The 20,912-nt window shown below is 41.0% G+C and overlaps 2 protein-coding genes across 3 annotated transcripts in view; one reads left to right on the top strand and one right to left on the bottom strand.

Moving 5' to 3' along the window:
* lrrk1 (leucine-rich repeat kinase 1) overlaps nucleotides 1-20,912 on the bottom strand; it is a 186,442-nt gene that overhangs the window by 90,815 nt on the left and 74,715 nt on the right. For both annotated transcript variants that reach the window (XM_079663356.1, XM_079663357.1), the window contains exons 25-26: nucleotides 15,175-15,478; nucleotides 8,277-8,446 (exon numbers count right to left, since the gene is read on the bottom strand). In XM_079663356.1, coding sequence (XP_079519482.1) covers nucleotides 8,277-8,446; nucleotides 15,175-15,478 — 474 coding nt within the window. The remainder of the gene's footprint in view (nucleotides 1-8,276; nucleotides 8,447-15,174; nucleotides 15,479-20,912) is intronic.
* Nucleotides 1-20,912, top strand: part of LOC307028389 (uncharacterized protein) — a 361,942-nt gene that overhangs the window by 291,248 nt on the left and 49,782 nt on the right. The window lies entirely within an intron of this gene.

The raw sequence follows: 20,912 nt of genomic DNA, 5'->3' as shown, positions 1-20,912 counted from the left end.
AAAGAGTCCTGTATGGGGCTCCTGAAGGGGACTCGTTAATCTTGCTGGGAGACTTCAACGCACATGTGGGCAATGATGGAGACACTTGGAGGGGAGTGATTGGGAGGAACGGCCCCCCTGATCTGAACCGGAGTGGTGGTTTGTTACTGGACTTCTGTGCTAGTCATGGATTGGCCATAACAAACACCATGTTCGAACATAAGGATGCTCATAAGTGTACGTGGTACCAGAGCACCCTAGGCAGAAGGTCCATGATCGATTTCGTTATCGTATCATCGGACCTGAGGCCGTATGTTTTGGACACTCGGGTAAAGAGAGGGGCGGAGTTGTCAACTGATCACCATCTGGTGGTGAGTTGGGTCGAGTGGCGGGGGAAGCCTCTGGATAGACCTGGTAAGCCCAAACGTGTAGTTCGGGTGAACTGGGAACGTCTGGAGGAGGCCCAAGTTCAGAAGTTTGGTCATCCGGGAGGGACTCGGAGTTGAACCGCTCCTCCTTCGCGTCGAAAGGAGCCAGTTGAGGTGGTTCGGGCACCTAGTTAGGATGCGACCTGGGCGCCTCCCTAGGGAGGTGTTCCAGGCACGTCCAGCTGGGAAGAGACCAAGGGGTAGACCTAAAACCAGATGGAGGGATTATATCTCTTCGCTGGCCTGGGAGCGCCTTGGGATCCCCCAGTCAGAGCTGGTTGATGTGGCCAGGGAAAAGAAAGTTTGGGGCTCTCTGCTGGAACTGCTACCTCCGCGACCCGACCACGGATAAGCGGGAGAAGATGGATGGATGGATGGATGGATGGTATAAATGTCACTATGTCCTGAAGGAGCTGAACATTTTAATATTTGAATGGCTTCTGTAGTTGAAAGTATGCTGAAGTAGTTATACGGCAAACAATCGTTGAAATAATAAGAAGAAGATGCTGAAGAACTAGAAAATGCATTTCGTGCTGAAAATGCGTGTGAATGCTGTAAACCAGTGGTCGCCAACCAGTCGATCGCGATCGACCGGTCGATCGCGAGTGTGCTGCGGGTAGATCGTTGACCGTAAAAAAAAAAGTAACAAAAGAAAGAAAAATAAAATTAAAATAATAATGTTCGAAAAATACGTTTTTAGATGTAAACCTATCATCCACCACCCCGTTAGCAGGTGCCACTTGATTGACGTATATTTGAGACACCTCAATAATATAACACATTAACCGTGCTTTACGTGAACCTCATCATGACACAAGAGACGACGGCAGGACTGTAATTTCCCGTGTTCAGTGAACGCAACAGAGGCAACACACCAGACCAATCAGAGAGTTGCATGGAAATACACGTGTGCTTGTGTCATTCAAACTCGGCTCTGTGTGTTTGTGGCGATAGCGCATTTAGTGTGATAGAGAGGGAGTGAGGGAGAGAGAGGGACCGGTGCTAGCGGGGACCGTGATGTTAGCATCTGGTTAGCTAGCTGCACTAACGGACATAAGGAGCTGTTTCCACAACAAGCTGGAAGAGAGTCCTCTCCTGTCAGACTGAGGGGCTCAGGTGAGCTAAAGGACTCTTGAGTGTTTAGAACAGTTTTGTCACAAATTATTCAAAAGATTATTTCCGCGGCACACTTTCATATGATCATTATAGTTATACAAACAATAAGAGAATAAATGAAAAACAGGTATGACATAGCCTACTATATGGCAGTAAAACAAGAATACAGTTTAATGTGATTTGTAAAATATCCATAAAGATAAAGTAAATCTGTTTACAGTTCTGTTTCATCTGGGTGCTGAGAGAGGTATCCATAGATCTCTTCATGTTGCTCTCAAAGTGCACCAGATTGATGCTTTGAACTTCAATATTTAAAAAAAAATCTTCCCGGGGGAGCATCCCCCCGGACCCCCCTTGAGGAGGTGAGGTCCGCCCCCCAATAGCACTTTACCCCTGCCTATATGCCGTGAGCTGATTATGGAGCCTTCATTGTAACAGTAATTCAGATGCAATTAGCCTATATAAAAGGCCTCAAATTGGAAGCATTGTCTGGGCCGTCTTTTCCACTCAATTTTGCAATAGGTAGATCTCGCCTTTCACCTAGGCAGAGGTCGGTGATCTTGGGCTTAAAAAGGTTGGTGAACACTGCTGTAAACCGTGTAAATTTGTTGCTGAACTTAGCTGAAAAGGCAGACAAAGCTGAATATGTTAATAGCTGAATGGTCTAAGTAGCGGCTTTTAGCTTAAAAAACCAAGTAAGTGTGTTGCTGAACTTAGCGGAGAAATGCAGAAAAGTGAAATTATTTCAATGACATTATTGTAAACTTGGTAGCTTTACAAGAAAAATGTAAAACTGGAAGAGTAGGAACAATTGTGTTAACGCTTAATATTTAAGCAGCTGCTCACCTTTAGCCAGGGTTAACTTTCTTTGGTTAAAATAACACAGGTCCTCAACAGCGTTTCCACCAAAGATCCAGTGTGAGGGAAGAAGCTTTGCTCTGTGACACACACTACACACACTACAAACACCACACTAGTGGTGGCGTTAGACTTTTACGCTACCCGTCATTTTAAACTCTTTTTTTAACATGTAACTCAATGGGAGAACCCTACAAATCCTCTTTTACCTTGTGAAAAATGCTACTTCTTCCACAAATCTTCAGCTAGATACTTCATTCCAACTTTAAAATGGTCACAATACATTCACCTATTAATCTTTTACAGTTTTTGAATTATCAACGTTAAAGTTTTGGTACATTTACAGGCCGTTTTAAATTTTATAATGGGTGTCTATGGGACGACACTTCAAATCCTCTTTAACCTACACCGTGTGCAAAATGCTACTCCTTCCACATACTTTCAGCGATAGACTTCATTCCAACTTTAAAATGGTCACAATACATTCACCTATTAAACTTTTACAGTTTTTGAATTATCAACGTTAAAGTTTTGGTACATTTTCAGGCCGTTTTAGATTTTATAATGGGTGTCTAATGGGACAACACTTCAAATCCTCTTTAACCTACACCGTGTGCAAAATGCTACTCCTTCCACATACTTTCAGCGATAGACTTCATTCCAACTTTAAAATGGTCACAAGACATTCAGCTATTAAAGTTGTATTCAGGTTCATATCTTCTACGGTTCTTGAATTATCAACGTTTACGTTTTGGTAAATGTTCTATTTGCTAGAGTGCGTGACATCATCACTTAGAGCAGGGGTGTCAAACTCAAATATATAGTGGGCCAAAATTAAAAAATGGGTACTAGTCGAGGGCCGGACTGGTTCAATGTTTATTGCAAAACTTATTGAAATGAACTTATTGCACGTATTAAACCTGGAACTAACAAAGCTTAAATGATTGCCTATAAAAACAACATTAAACATTAAATAATCAGTTGCATTAATTTCTTATGGCTCTATCTGCAGCTTTTCCCGAGTCAATTTCTTATGATTACATTTTTCCACAGGTCAACAACAGCTTCAAAAAAACTATTTCCCTCAAAGGAAAAACCAAACATGCCCTGTTGTCTCAAGAGAAAAAGTGCAGAAGGAAACATCCATTTAAACTCAGTTTGCTGCTCTGTGATGTTACAGTAGTTCTAGGGTCTTTAAAATCTTCTGAAACATTATTTTAAAACTGCTCTCACCCAAAATATTCACTCTATTCAAATAATTTCAAAAGATTTCAGGAGCATTATTAGTCTGGCCTGCTCAATTGCCTTCATCATATCAAACTGACCCACCGTTCTGGCCCAATAGTGATCTGATAGACAAAGAGCCCACCAAGCTCCCTATAGACTGCCATTTTTAATTTGTCCGGATCTTTCTTCTGACCAGAAAGAAGTCAACTGTAGACAAACTGCTGTCATCTCCATGTGTTATACACAAAACACAAAAAAACACAGAGATGTGTTCATCAGGGCTCCCAGATTCAGTTTTATTTTTATTTTATCGGAGCCATAATTTTTGAACAGGAGGCAAGATTGTCAGAGATAAACCTCAATACATTCTGAATGAGCCTCCCTCTGCTGCTGCAGGTGACCATGGTAACCAGTTACTGGGCAGATTGGGGCAGACACATGAGTGACATCATCTAATCAGAGTAGACACGCCCACAGACAGAGCTACAGACAGAGCTACAGACAGACAGATATGGCAAGCCATTTGAGTTTTTATTCCATATCCTTGATATCAGACGGCAGCTGCCTACACTAGTTGGCTCTTTGATTTCACTTGTTAGATCCATGGTCAAATTAGTTTGGCACTCTGCTTTACTAGTTAAATAACATATTACAGTAGTCACTCTTTTTCAGCAACTAGTGGCACTTTTGTCCGACTAGTTACCACATAAGCCTTACTAGTGACGCCAGGAGCAGCACTTGTAGCACCAAAGTCCCAACTTGTAAGCTTTTTGATGAACTAGTGACCCTCTGAACGTACTAGTGACCCTAAAAGTATTACAAGTTAACTAGTGCGCTACAAAAGCTCTGACATGTTAACTAAGGAAGCAGAACTAGTTAACTAGTGGCATACATTTGTCAGCACTAGTTAACTAGTAGCACCCAGAATCACTCACTAGTTAACTAGTAAAGGCAAAAGGTTCACTAGTTAACTAGTTGACACCTCTTTTGACCTTACTAGTTAACTAGTGGGGCTCAACATTTCTTCACGTTAACTACTGAACCCTTTGCCCTTTACTAGTTAACTAGTGAGATACATTTAAATTCAACTAGTGAACTAGTGAGGCTTAAAATGTTCACTATTAGCACTAGTGGATCCCAAATGTGCACTAGTCGAACTAGTTGCACAGAATGCTAATGAGGAGGAGGGGAAAGAATGCATCGAGGTCTCCTATTGGCCCTAAGCTATAGAGCGCCACCCAGCCCAAATAGTTTATTTAAGAGCTTAAATAGACTATGTTTTAAAATACAGTCATATGACCATATTTACACAAATATAAAACAAAGGTATTTTTGTAATTACGATCATGTGACTTTATATCAAATTAGGTAAGAACATTGAAGACTTTCTTAAAATTAGAAAGCTGCCTTAGGACTGCAGACAGGAATATAGATCATCTTTAACACATTTTATTAAGCTGCAATTTGAAAGATGCTTGGATTAGAATTGCATTGCGATAACAGAGTGTCATTATTGATGGATAGAAAGAAGAAGTAAACCTCTTCTGATCACAGCTTTGAGAGATCGCAGTGACTTCCGTAAATATTAGTCTAAGGCAAAATATGGAGAGGTTGTTTATCATACGGATCTATCGTTATCCTGATTTTAAGATCTGTCCAGTGTTTCTGCTTTATTAATTTCATGAGCACCGCTTATAAAATGTCCCACGATCATATACTTTTGTGTCTCGAGTGCTGGTGTTCTCACACACAAGCATATGCACACTCGCACCAACAAAAACACACACACAAAGCGGAACAAAGCAGAAACAGAAACATGTATTTTTCTAGGCAAAACACACAGTGACTGACTTCCCACGGACAATATTTTAACAGTAGGCACTAAATACCCGACTGATGCACCTCACCTCTTTGAGACGTTGCTAAAAACATTGCAGGAGAACGCCCCCTCGGGCTCTCTCTCACAGGGCTGAACTGACCAACCAGAATCTGGGTACAGTCTGCTTCATTTGCATATGGCTGACTAGTGAACGTGTTGGTCATATGAACGGCAACTAGTTAACTAGTGGATACATATTGCAGCGTACATGTTAACTAGTGAAGGCTAAATGTTCACTAGTTAACTAGTTGCCACCTCTTTTGGTCTTACAAGCTGACTATTGACGCTCAAAATGTGCACTAGTTAACTAGTGAGGTCCAAATGGTCCACTAGATACATTAGTACAATTGTTTTTACCTTACTAGCTAACTAGTTACACACACTTTATCTCACTAGTTAACTAGTGAAGCCTTAGAGGAGTCACTGGTAAACTAGTGACACCGATGTTTTTCTTACTAGTTAACTAGTGGAGGGCATTTCTTCTCACTAGTCAGGTTCTGTTATAAACATCTTAGACTTTGACCGTACATGTTACACATTTTTATTACATGTAAGAGCTTTCCTTCAACTAGTTTGGCTTTTTTTACACTAGTGAGCAACTGTATGCAACTAGTTAGATATTGATTCAACATGTATGGATTTTTCCTAAACTAGTGGATATTTTCAGCCCACTAGTTGTGGTTTTCTTCTTTCTACTTCTACACAATGACTTACTAGTTGACATGTACGTGCAACTAGTTTACTAGTGATGTGTCAAAATATTCACTAGTCAACATGTATGACTTTGAAACAATTCACTAGTAAACTAGTTGCACAAACATGTCAACTAGTAACAGACAGACAGACATACACTGAAAGTCTCTACCACACAATACACACACAACAAAACCACAACCCAACACACACACACAGATATTTGTTTTTCTCCCCATATCATCCCCCAAACCCCTTCAAAATAAAAGCCCTATACATTTCCTGTATCCTTACAGGAAGCGTAGGAAGAGGGGTGTTTTTTCAAAATAAAAGCCCTAGAATATCACTGTATCCAAACAAGACGCACAGGATAATGATTTTTTTATATATAAAAGCCCCCCCCCCACACACACACACACATACACACACATTACTACTACTTCAACTACTACTACTAATTCTACTACTCACAAATACAACTACCACTACCACTTACAGTAAAACATTTCTTACTGTACATTCAACAATTAAATCAGCTATTTCAGGACATTGAGGCTATACATTTTGTTGTTCATACCTTTTCAACTTTTCTTTGAAATATTAAGCTTCATCACAATTTCTCCTACTCTTCCAGTTTAACATTTGGCTTTCAAGTTTTCAACAAAGTCAGTGCAATGCAAGGGTGGATCTAGAAAAATATTCATGGGGGGGCAAGAGGGTGGCAGGAGATTTTGAGGGGTGGCATCCCCTGGCAGAAGTATATGCTGATTTAATCGCAGTCATATCAATAAATGTTAACTTGGAAAGCAAAATATTGATATTTTAACTCAGGTGACATTATTTTGGCACATCAGTAAAGCCTTACATATAAATATATAAGGTGGCAGACATAATTGAATGAATTTTAACTGAACAATAACTGAATGAGTTTGTTTCACTCTTAGACCAGCAGAGGTACCAAATATATGCAGACTGCTGCAATAAGTACATTAATTAACTGTCTCATCAATGTTTGTCTGAATGAATATGATAATATTAACAATCATATCATTCCTATCAGCTGTCAATCACTGTTATGATTCACATATTCAGTGTTATTATTAAATAAACTATATTTTTTGGAGGAGTTAATGATGAATGTTCCTCAAGATGCTTGCTCACCCTCCTTCAAATTTGAAAGACAAGTAATTACGATCATATATCAAAATTCAAAAGAATCAAAAGAACAGTTCAGCGCTCCACAACTTTAATGCAAACAGTTATAACCTTGACTTTACATCAGAAAGAACAAACATTAAAGAAGTGACTAACTGCATCAGTTAGGGTTAAAAAAGGTGTATTCAGCTAAAACATATACATCGCTGCAGTAAGTTATTATCCAGTGGAAAGCCCTTACCTACTGGCCTAGTTACATCAAAGTGGTTACTTTTTTTTGGCTGGGCAGTGTAGTTTTACACACTATCTTATTTGACTTTCTCAGGACTCAAAACAGATTTTTCAAAGACAAGACTAGCGTTGTGTGCTGCATTCACTTGCACTCGGACATTAGAGACTTTCTCTCATAAATGTCCGATGAGCCACAACTTTTCTTTCAAAACAAAGCTGGCAACTGGGGTGGCAGCTGGGGAGGCAAGGCCTATTTTTAGGGTGGCAGTTGCCACCCCATGCCACCCCGGTAGATCCGCCCCCGGTGCAATGCATTTGAGCTGTAACAATTTTAATTCAAATCATTTAACTTTTCTGCATTTTTACGCTAAGTTCAGCAGTTTTTAGCTAAAAGCAGCTACAGTCACCATTCAACTATTAAAATATTCAGCTTTTTCTGCATTTTCAGCTAAATTCAGCGACACATTTGCGCAGCTTACAGCATTCGCACGCATTTTCAGCAGGAAATGCTTTTTTTAGTTTTCTTTCTTTTTCCAGCATTTCAACATTCAGAGCTAGAAAACACAGTGTATTTTACTGTGTGAATATTGTTCAGTCAAGAATGATATTGTACAAACCAAATTCAGCTGTGCAGCATCAACAATATATGTCAGCATAAAAAACCCATTAAATAATTTCATTAAAAAAACTAAAAGAACACGCCTCTGCACCTGTATCACTGCTGGAGGCCTGCTGACGACACTTCTTGAAGTGGAAGCGTTTGATTGCTACCGGCTCCTGACGATACCGGGCTCGATAGATGGTAGTCCCGCTGCCACCCTGGCCAAGGATGTTCTTCTCCTCCTCAGAGTACTCCAGCTGGGCACTGTCCATAAACAGCCTGGCACACAGAGACAGAAATAGAGAGAGAGGTATATCAAAGTCAAAGTCAAATTTATTGTCAATCTTTCAGTTTGTGTGTACAGAGTCAGACAGATAGATTGAAATACCGTTTCCCACAATCCCGAGTATATCATCTAAATGTAAAGGCGATGCTGACGTTAGAACAAAGATCCATGGAAAATGATGCATCTGATGTCCTACTCTTTACCACAAATACTACATTTAGTCAACATACACTAAAATACAACATTACTTCACAATTTTATTTATTTCCATATAGCCAACATTGCCTCCCATTGAAATAGTCATAAAAAAAAAGATTAATGACCAATATTCAGATATGACTGAAGAGCTACATGCAATACATGGAGGCATCTTCACATTTGTGTTAGACTCTAACAAATGCATCAAATGGCTGTTCATTCCATTGAGAGTCTCTCTTTGGCCTGCCTCTTTAAAACATAAGTACCTATATCTGGGCCGACAGAGCGTGTGCACTTTTGTTTTGCTTAAGCCCCGCCTCCAATCCACTGAGTGTATACCTGACTAATGGTGTCCGTCAAGTGTCAGAAAATGTGCTTCAGAAATCAAGCTTCCAGGACCCTGAGGCGGGCAGGGAAGATTGTGGCCAACCCCTCCCACCCTGAACACAAACTGTTTACCCCGCCCCCCTCTGGCAGGAGGCTGTGCTCCATCAGTTTTCACCTGTTTGACCTGCTGCCATCAGGGAGGCGCCACAGGTGTATTAAAGCAAAGACAAACAGACTCAAAGACTTCTTCCCCAGAGCAATCATGGAACTTAAAGGTGACCTATCATGCAAAATGCACTTTTCTACGTCTTTTCTACATGAATATTTGTCCCCGGTGTTCCAGGGAACTCACCAAGTGTCAGAAAACAAAACCCTCTCTATTTTCTTCCATACCCAAATCTCTTAAAAAGGGGCTGCAACAGATCTGATACAGACCGATCCAGATTTGAACACTGCTATGACGTCACAGAAGTGGCGCTACGGCTATTGGGCCAACTCCACCAATCAGGAGGAGACAGCCACGGACATTGCCGTTCGAAAGCGCTGGAGACGCTGTAGTACATATGCCAGGCCTGTAGATAGTGCTGTTCTCACAGAATCAGCCCATGAAAAGACAGTGTTAAATTGAGCGAAATGAGGAAGGGCTAAAATGCATGATCAGTTTGGTATTTTGAAAAATAAAAAGTATAAATATGCCTTATATAGGTATGGTCCTACACTATATTATTCAAATATAGCATGATAGGTCCACTTTAACTCCGCTTAGTCTTCCTCCCGTGTGCAATAACCCATACGTGTGCAATATATATAATTTATTATACACCAGGAAAAGCACTATATAAATAACATGTATTATTATTTACTCTACTAATGATTAATTCATGCGTTTATGTCATTATTAGTATGAATGCTGCATGTCTTTGTTGTTTTATGTTTATGTGTATAATCTGAATGTTTTGATGGCACCTTAAAAAAGGAGTAGCTTTTCTCTTTTTCATTGTACATGTACAGTATAATGACAAGAAATTATTCTAATCTAAAAACATTGTGTTTTTTTCATTGTAAATCCTGCACATGTTGCACATTTCTTCTCCACACTACCTTGATGGAGCCATATAAGGACTTATATTATTTAATAGTTATCCATTTGTTTTATTTTTTTTTGTTTATAGTTAATCTTCCTTTCATTCTAGTGTTATTGAAATAGATCAAATAAGTTGTTTTCTACTTTTGTTTTGGGAAGGCAGTTTTTTGGAAACCGGGGGATGGGAGACCTGGGAATGGGAAATGTGGGAAGGTGGAGAGCGCACCCGGTAGGCCTATGTTTTTTACCATCGCATGAGGCAAGAAAATAGAAAAAGGAATTATTGTACATTTGTATACTCTGGCATTAAGAAAACAAAATGCACAAAATGGCTTTTTGCCCGGACCTTTATTTGACCCATGCGTAAGATTCGCTGACGGGTGTCTCGGCAGTTCCATTTTATATGATTTTTGCCGCTTCATAGTAAAAAACCTCCCTGCAAGAACGGATATTATTTTTTGAAACCCTTTTTTCTGTGGACATTGGATGGCCTGCTGCAAAGAGGGATAAAGGATTTCCGCATTGAAAACTATGCGAGTCCCTTGGAAAGAACAAAGGTGAGACGGATGGGCGCTGGTTTCATTTGGAAATGTTTGAACGCGAGGCAGTGCGCGTGGGACTTGTGAGTAAACAAAGGAAATATTTAATGAGTGATGCTTGTGAGTTAATGGATGCATACGTAAATGAAGCCCTGTTAAAGGTCTCCTATTATGCTATTTTTAGGCATATATTATGGGTCTCAGATATATAAAAATAAGTCAACAGATGTTTGAGTGAAGAAAAAAAAATGGAATTCTTTTTTTTGGAAAAAAGTCAAACTTTTAATTTGAAGGCCCGATTTTCTAATGCTGTGCATGCTGTAAGGCCCAGATACACCGGCCAGTCACCTGAGAAGTCGCCGACGCCGACACCGACTGTTGCGTCGCCGGACTCTCCTGTGTATTTGCCGACTTCGCGCACTGGAACACACCGCAAATCCGAGCCGAGCACGTATGAACTGCGCATGCGTGAGTGGCAATAACTCTCCTTACCAGCAGGCGGCGGTAGTGTGTATTCATCATTCAAAAGAGGCAACAACCGGAACAACCGGAAGACAGAGAAGAAGAACAGACTCCGTGATATAAACAAACAACAAATAGCGTTTTTCTTTCCATTTTCACTCTCGTCCATTGAAAACATGAACGAACAGGAGCAGGACGAACGGGAGGTACTGGAGCTAGCAGCCCTTGGCAAGAAAAGGCGTCAGGTCGGCAGAAAAGACCCGACGGTGCGGCGCACACCACTCCGATTAGGGCGTGCCCACGCTCATGTTCGGCCTGACTCCCATTTACTGCCGATTTTGGGCCGGTGTATCTGGGCCTTTAGGCGTTGGACTGGAAGTACCGGAGACCATAAACGCTTTTGAAAACGTCTGTCACGTAGAGATCATCTTCTCAATAAAAAATATTTGCTGATGTTTTTTCGAGTCTTCTGGCCAATCAGAATCAAGATTGTTGCTGGAAGTCCCCACGGAGAATAACTTTGCGGTATAACTAATCTTTATATATCTATGTGTACAACTTCAAATACAAATGAACACATAATGCAATACGACCCCCGGTTTGATGATTGACAGGTCACAGAACAATGGGAGCTATCTACCCTTAACCACCATTTTAAGTAATTCACACAGGCTGCAGGCGAATAGTCCAAAAATCAGCACCTAAATTCTAACCCTATCGTCTATTCCTTGACCTCTGAGTGAAATGTCACGGGGTTAAGGGATAGTGGACAGGAGAATTCAAAAGGATTTAGGAGAAGAGACTTAGAGAATCCGACTGCACTTTCACTATCCGACGTGTTTATGATGCGCCAGCGGACGTCATAAATGTGCGTCTGCTGCTGTGGGGAAACTATGGAAACTACAGTTTTCTATACAGCGGACTACAACATGGATGAATAATAAGAACGAGGAACTACTATAAACTCATCTAGAGCAGTGGTTCCCAAACTTTTTCAGTCAGGGCCCCCTTGGGTAATATTTTCAACTTTTTCAAAATATGTTATACTTTTTGAAATATTCAGCTTTTTAAACTCTTTTTTAAGAGTGGAACTAAATGGGAGGAACTCAATGGGAGGAACCTTCAAATCCTCTTTTACCTAAACCTTGCGCCAAATGCTTCTCCTTCCACATACTTTCAGCTAGAGACTTCATTCCAACTTTAAAATGATCACAAGACCTTCAGCTATTACAATCTTATTCAGATTTTGTATACCTTTTACACTTTTTGAGATATTTAACTTAGTTTGGAGCTTGGTAGAGAGGCCTTTTTCAGATTTTATCATTAGTGTGTATTGCGCAGCTCGTTAAGGCTAGAGTGCTTTGATCTCAAAACAGAGTGGAGGAGAGCTTGAAATTCGCCCAAAATTATTTTTAAAACCTGCCATAATTCTCAAAGCCCACGTTGAAAAATAAAAACAAATTAAGCAAAGCAATTAAACAAAATGCCTCTTGAGGGCATGAAGTGACAAAAACGTTCAACATGTCTCCATTAAGGCCAATTGTAAATTCAGATTGATCTTTCCTCAGAGTACCAGCTGCACACCTTTAGTTAATCTGCCAAATAGGCCACATTATTTTCCCTAAAGTACACAAAAAGCACACTTCGGACGCTCGCCAGGGTCCTGAGACGCTTCACCCATTGAAATTGTATCGATATCTGCTACGGTTCTTCAACAAAACGTTCACATGTAAGATGTTTATCTCTCATTCAGATCAATGGAAAGGCTCTCCTCTCACTGATTACTGCACATCACCATGGAAACCTTGATCTCTGGGCTCAAGCACAGGTGTTTCATAACGTCGTTAGCTCAAACACAAACACCTGTGTGATGATGTCATAACTCCAACTGACATGCTCAGAACGCCACCAAACATCACATAATGGTTAACACTGTGGGCCTAAACAGCTCTAAGTAAAATGTGATGTTACATAATGTGGTGTTACCATAGCAACGCATCCCTCGCCATAAAACACGATTTTCGCTCCAACTCCAATTGACACGGTCCGATCGTCCCCCAATCTTCACTTGTATATCACCGGTCCATACCTCAACAGCTCTACGCCAAATCTGACATCTGACCATATGCCGTTTCATGGAAACGCATCCCTTGCCAAAAAACACAATGTTGGCGTAACGCCTATGAAAAGGGTCAAAACAGCACCAGACTTCAGATGATGGTTAATGGTCCAGCCCTCAACATGTCTATGTGCCAATAGTGAGTTTTCCTCAAAAGCTGTTGCCATCCCTCGCCATAAAACACGATATTGCTATAACTCCGATGAAAATGGTCAAAGACTGCTCAAACCTCACATGTGTGCTAACAGATTTCTTCAAATGCCCTTGCCATGGCAACACAATGCTCACCATGAAACACAGTTTAATCATAACTTCAGTGAAAATGCTCCAAATGGCCCAAAACTTCACAGGTTTGGTAACGATGCATCCATCAACATATCTAAGCATATTATGGGGTTTCATCAAATGCCGTTGCCATGGTGACAGATCACTCGCCACCAAGTTAGTTCAAAAGTTTGCAGTTAAAATATTCTGATGCTTTTCAAAGCCTTTTTACTTTCTTTTCTTCTCTTATCACACATTCATTCACTACTAGGTACATCTGATATTTAACTCCTTTAGCCTACTTTCAGCTGCAGAAACCATTCAACTATTACATTATTCAGCTATTTCAGGACATTGAGGCGATACATTTTGTTGTTTATACCTTTTTTAAACCTTTTCTTTTAAATATTAAGCTTCTTCACTATTTTTCTTACTCTTCGAGTTTAACATTTCACTTTCAAGTTTTCAACAAAGTCATTGCAATGCATTTGAGCTGTAACAATTTTGATTCAAATCATTTCACTTTTCTGCATTTCTCCGCTAAGTTCAGCAACACACTTACTTGGTTTCTTTAGCTAAAAGCAGCTACAGAGACTATTCAGCTAATAAAATATTCAGCTTTTTCTGCATTTTCAGCTAAATTCAGCCACAAATGTTCACAGTTTAAAGCATTTGCACGCATTTTCAGCAGGAAAAGCCTTTTCTAGTTGAAAGTAGTAGGCCTACTTCCCTGTCTGGTAATTTTTTTCATTCCAATTTTTGTATGAAATATATGAATAAACATTAACTATTACTACTAATAATAAATATGAAATCCTTTTTTTAAATATATTTTTTATTCCTCTAGTACAAATAACAAGTCGATAACGTCGGAGCTTATCGATACCACGGTCTTTAAAATATTGCTGGGACACAAAAATGAATTCTGTTCTATTGCATTGTATATACAGTACATTACTGGCCATCATTGCATCGTGGGTGTTTACAGGAAAATACTCTTTAAAGCGAGTTCTGTTTATTTATTACTTAACAATTGAATTGATTGAATGATATGTCTTATTATCTTAAAAAATACAGGTTATAATAAATGATGACAGACAATGAGAAAGTTTAACTGACTGTCTGGACTTCAAATGTTGTCATAGGTTCCCGTGCAGAGGACTCAGGTTTGAATCCGGCTAGGAACCATTTATGCATGTCATCTCCTCTGTCTTCCCCTTTTAACACTGTGACTATTCAATAAAAAAAAAATTGCAATCGATGCATCCCTGCAATAAACCCCACTAACTGGACCTTTAAACTTAATCTATGAGAAGTTGCCGGCACACAGAGCTAAACGCTTTCCTGCTCGTTCTAATATCTGAGCAGCTTCTGCAGGGAGTCAATGGAGGACGTATTGTATTTCCGGCAGACAAATTGTATACAATAATAACTTCCTACACTAAAATACTTTGTTCTACACCAACAGTGGACTAAGATTATCAGCCACAATACTGCTTCACTTTCTTTCATAGGTGGTAGCCCTTGAAGTCCCAAAAGGCTCTGTGTCGCTGTTTTGTATATATAGTATGAAATAATAGTGTGTATGATATGATAGCATGAACCTTTCCTCAGTCAGGGTATACAGCCGCATCAACAGAAAAACAGACTGAGAAGCATGCTGGAAACATGTTTCTAATGTCCAGAGGCCAACCCATATCAGAATGTTAAGTGCAATGGTTTGGTTACCGTGAAGGGAAGTCAGTCATGAAGAGTTCTGGGACCAGTTCCTGCAGGCTGACTGGCTGCTCAGGGTGCTGAGGACAGAGGATGTGCTCCTTCTCCACTGCAGCCAGAACACAGTCCTCCATGTTGAAGTAATGAAGCCCTGCCCCTCCTGCGCCATCAGCCCGCCCCCCTGCTCCCCATGCTCCCTCTTCTCCCACCTGACCTACAAGCTTGGCTTGCTTCTGAGGGCCCAGTGAGGCACAGAGGGGACAGGGAGAGTACTGCTCCATGAGGAGACTCCCGTCACTCTCACTGGCGGTCAGAGCTACAAGAGAGGACACAGAAATAAAATAAATGTACAAGATCTGTGTTTATTGGACATACATGTGTAACATGTCTGAGGGCAGCAGAACAGACACTGTCATTTATCAAAGGGATTCAATCAATAGGCAACATATTTGTGATAGTGGCCCATGCCCGGCGCCGTGAGAGGGCCAGGGAGGGCCAGGCCCTCCCATTTGACATTCCTGCCCTCCCCCAATAAACACTTTTTTTTAATTATTTATACAAATTAAAAAATATATATATTTTTTTATTATAAATAAACTGTGAACTTTTATGCTAACTAAAAAATAAAAAAAATAACCGCAGGCTACGTCAAATAAATGCATGTGTCTGTTGTGATTTGTGATTCGTCCACATTTAGACCAATCACAGCGTCACACTCTGCCGCCTATCCTGGATTTGTTTATTGTGCATTGTGCATTCTGTAGACTCCCATTTATGTTTGAATTACAAAATGGACATCAGAAATTGTCTTAAAAGGTCTAAGGATTTATTAAAACGAAATAGCGATGAAAGAACTGCAGCTGATGGTGCTGCTGGCAACCCTGCACCTGCCGTTGCAGCAGCACGCCTTAATGTCACAAGCTTGACCTCGGCAAACCCTGGGGCTGAGTTAGCGAGCCCAAGCCTTGACTCATCAAGGCGGCCGCCACCAACGCTGTCCTCCAAGGCACAGCTCCTTGTGCCCCTACCATCACCACCTGCGTTGCCACACCTTGTGCCACACCTTGTACCACACCCGCTACAGCCTCCTCCTCCTCCTCCTCCTCTACAGACGCTACCTTGCAGCACATCAACAGGTACTATTGGGCCAGCAACCGCTCAAAGACCAACAGCCCCAGATGATCTTGGGGTTAATAAACCCAACCAGGTGAAACTGGATCGTTATCCAGGGAGATTGTTTTCAGGAAAGAAGCGCACTTTTGCCACTGCATGGTACAACAACAGACCATGGCTTGAAGACTCGTTAAAAGCAGACGCAGCATTTGGTTTCCCCTGTAGACAGTTTAAAGTAAATACGTCTTCATCTGATGCAGCTGTTACTGTCAAAGGTTTGTGCAACTGGAAACACGCTTTACAGACTGATAAAGGACTGCTAAGGCATGCCGCATCAAAAGAACACATTTCATGTGAGAGTTCGTGGAGAGAGAGACAGATACGCGCGAGGAAACAAGTACTCGAGGAAAAATGAGTACTTTGGTGCAGATCAGCTGGCACGGTACCGTTATTACGTGTCAGCTGTCGTTGATATTATAGCTTTTTTAGCTGTCAACCAACTCCCTCTCAGAGGTGACCACGATTCACTCCACAGCATGTCCGAGTGCAGTGCATAGGAAAATAAACCATGCCCAAGGCGGGCTAAACAGTTCATCGTCTCCGTCTCTACTCAGGGCAGGAATTTCACGAGGGCCACGAGGGCCATGTTTGCCGTTAAGTTTTTCATTTGTCCAGCTTTAAGTGTAATTTTATGGATAACATTACTATTTCTTGCTCGTATGGTAATGCATAATTATAATATTTTGAAGTGTTTTTGTTACTACTTGGATAAGTTATCAGGGTTCGTACGGGTGCTTGAAATCCTTGAAAATGCTTGAATTTTTACGAGGTGGTTTCATGACTTGAAAAGTGCTTGAATTTTGGGAATGGTGCTTGGATTTGAGATAAAGTGCTGGAAATTGTAAATGCTTTACTTTTACAATAAATTGCTGTCTGACTGAATAGTTCGCTTTTTAGATTAAAAGAAAATAAAGAAGTCGGAGCGCGCTTAGTTGCTTCGCTTCTACATAAAACAGCTCCGCTCCGGCCTTCCCGCGCTATGCGCGTGACCTGCAAGTGTTTTATTTGTGTGACCTGGGCATTCTAATGAGAGAATGACAGTATGCCAGGAGGTTGCTGTTTTAACGAGCGTTGGCTATCCGAAAAGAAATACAAGCTGTGGCTAAAACGAGGATCAACCCAACGATTCGCCTTCTGCACAGTTTGCCACAAAGAATTTCAATTATTCGCGATGGGAGAGTCTGCGCTGACGAGCAATATGAAAGGTAAGCCGTAGTAGAGCATTTTGGATTAGGCTAACGTTGCATGTTACGTTTGTTTAAGCTAGTAACGTTAGCGAACTCGATGTGGGATAATTGCTTATGCAGGTGACAATAATAAAAAGGAGCGTACCTATGTCAGTATGTGCGACAGTCGCCATCCTGTGGTTTTCAGAGGATGAAGCACATAAAAGCAATGTATTTCTACTGGTAGTATTTTTCGTGCCTAAACTTGCTCCATCGAAATCAGTCACATTGACCCGAAGACACATTTTGAGTTATACACTGTTGGAAAGAGGATATTCCTAGCTTTCTAACGGAGGAAACATATTTTCGTTTGTATTAATGGTCTGGGGGAAGCTCGCGAGTGTGTGTTTGTGTATTTTTGCGTTTGTGTGTATTGTGTTAGTTTCCCGGGGAAAACACTCACGAGAAACACCGGCTGTTGTTATGCCTGCTTTGACGTAAAGTTACTCCGTTCTCCGCTTGTAATTATGCCGTTACAAGCTTCAAAGTTGTATTTATCATCTGAATTTGCCGAAACAAGTTTACTATTCTGAAAGCCAAGACTTTGTTTATTTGAAATCAGATGAAAACAAACTGTAACGGACCCTGCCGTGTTATCTATGATTACTATACGCAAGGGGTCGGCAACCCCTGGCACGCGTGCCAGCATTGGCACGCGACACCGTAACCAGTGGCACACTAGGAATAAGTGTGCAAAATATTTAAATTAATTTTCGGATCCTGAACGCGAGACCGCCGCCAGAGCTCGTCTCCCCGTTACCTGCAGAAGGAAGCCATGCACGCAACGCAGCCCCGCTCTCTTTAACTCCAGGTGACTTTCTGCCGCTTTCCTCCGTGGTGCAGTACTGATCGTTTCACCACGGAGGAAAGCACTTCACTAATTGCAGTACCCATAAGGAGCTGTACAAATGACGCAGTTTTTGCGTGGCTGTGTATTTAGTTGAAAGCCCAGTGGCGATCTGCTCATCTCTCATCGAAATAATATGCTACAAAGGGGCGGACTGGCCATCTGTGTGTTGAACTTTCCTGTCGGCTCCCAGAACGTAGTCGAGGAGGGCAGAAGCAACAAGCTTCAGGTTCAATAAACCACTTTAGCTTAAATGACTGGAGAGAGGCGAGCTCTTCTTGGGAGGACGTTGCATTTATTTAGCTGTTCTTCTGTTTCACAAAATACATCACAGACCTCTGTTTTTCTGCTTTCCCGTTTCACTTCCAGAAACATACGTTCCCTCACTGTCGCTCTACCATTCACAAACACACATGCACAAGCCGCACCCCTCTCTCTCTCCCTTAAAGGGACAGCGATCTCATCTCACTCTGCATGACCCTAATATCATAACTTGTGTGTTCTGGAGAATCACAGAACGGACGATCGTCCTTATTATTATGCCGTTTAAACCAATTATTTAAATGTGTTTGTTAAATTCGGCATCATGTAAGTTGCGCTGACAGGTCCACACACTGCTTCCCCGCAGCGAGGCTCCCCCGCCCTCCAGCTGATAGTTGACGAGCGTCAAGCTCCTCAACCCCCCCCCCCCGTTGATAATTATCGATCGCTGGCACGCTGATAACATTTTTAAAATGGCACTTCATATCAAAAAGGTTGCCGACCCCTGCTATACGCCATACATTCATAATGTCAGCGGGAGGGAGGGGGGAGCATCGCTACGTAAAAGCATTAGTGCGAGGGAGAGCTGTCATCTTCCCTTTACAAGCTTCAAACATGTATTTATCGGGAGATTTTGGCAATAAAAGTTTCATATTCTGCAAAAAATTCCCTGGAAACCTCCAAAACCCTTACACAGAAAGAGGATCTCTGCACACGCTTTTTTTTATATCAGCTTTGTGTTTCAATGGTTTTGTCCTAACCTTGGAGAGCCGTATGTTTACTGCCACCCTAAAAGGACCTCAAAAATGTTAAAAATGTTAATAAAGAATTTATTGAAAAGTTAGTTAGCTGATTGTTTTATATTGGCTCAGCCAGGTTATATGGGATGCCCAGTCTACTATATATGATATGGGTCACTCATTTTACAATATTAAACTTTGTTTTCTTATCTTTAATTTGTCATCCTTATGTAGAATGCTATTACGAAACACACATTTGGTTGTTTATAGCATAAAGAACATCGGATTTAATGTGAGGTAGGGAAATAATCATTTGAGTATAAATATGTGCATATAAATATGTAATTTACAACAGCTGTACGCTGCTTGAAAAGCTTGAAAATGCACCTTGAAAATGCTTGAAAAGTGCTTGAATTTGACTTTGGAAAAGGTGTAAGAACCCTGAGTTATGTTGCAGTTGTGTTCTTTTTTTATTATTATCTAGTGCTAGGCAGTTAGCGCTGTGTTGTTAGCTGTCAAAGACCTCTGTGCAGACTTATTTGACCACCGGCGATCGCAGACGGAAGTTCAAAGTTTGCTGCTCGTTTATATCGCCCAATTTTCAAAACGCGATCAAAATACCCATTCACATGTCTTGTGGCATGCCTGAACTGTCTACATACGACATTGTGCGTCACCATAGTAGGGAAACTTTCCTCCCATTATGGTCCAGATTCTTGTTGGAGAAGGGAAGAATGTACCCCAATCTGCTGCACCTAATACAAATAGTCCTAGTTTTTCCTGTCTCTACCTCTCAAGTTGAACGGCAGTTCTCAGTAATGAAGAGAATGCAGGGCGATTGGCGTTTAAGCCTGCACACTTCAACAATTGAAGATCTACTCCTCATCAAATCCCAGGGTTGTGCTCCTGCTGAATATCAAAGTGATGAAGCTGTGGCAAGATGGTGGGCAGCTGGCATCAACAAAAGGAGACCCAATATTCATCCCTACGGTCAAAGGAACCCCAAAAGTCCAAATCTCCCTGACTCGTCATCATCTCCATCTTCAAGTGACTCAGAATAAGGACGCACCTTGACGTAGGCCCACTACCACAGTCTCACAGTGAGCCAAACATGTCTGTGCTATAAGAATCCTTTGTAGTTTTAATAAAGAATTTGTTTAATTGCAATTTGGTGTCCATTGAATGCTTAATAAATATATATAAAAGTATTGTAAATGCATATACAATCGTAGTCACTTCATATCGTATGTTAAATCATTGTTTTAATTTATGGCCTTGGTGCCCTGGCTTTTGGCCTTTGTGCCCTTAAAAAATTGACAACTCAAAAGGCCAAGTGGCCTTGCCCCTAAAATGACGAAATTCCAGGCCTGGTCTCTACTACTTCTTTCCGAGTCCAACGATGAGGAAGAATATATGCGTGAACATAAAAATGATTTGTGTGTAAATGTGTGATTTGTAAATGTAAAACACCTTCCACAGATGCATTCAAACGATTTGCAAACG

This window comes from Notothenia rossii (genome assembly GCF_949606895.1).
Source record: "Notothenia rossii genome assembly, chromosome: 2".
Taxonomy (NCBI): Eukaryota; Metazoa; Chordata; class Actinopteri; order Perciformes; family Nototheniidae; genus Notothenia; species Notothenia rossii.
This window is presented reverse-complemented; position numbering and strand designations above follow the sequence as displayed.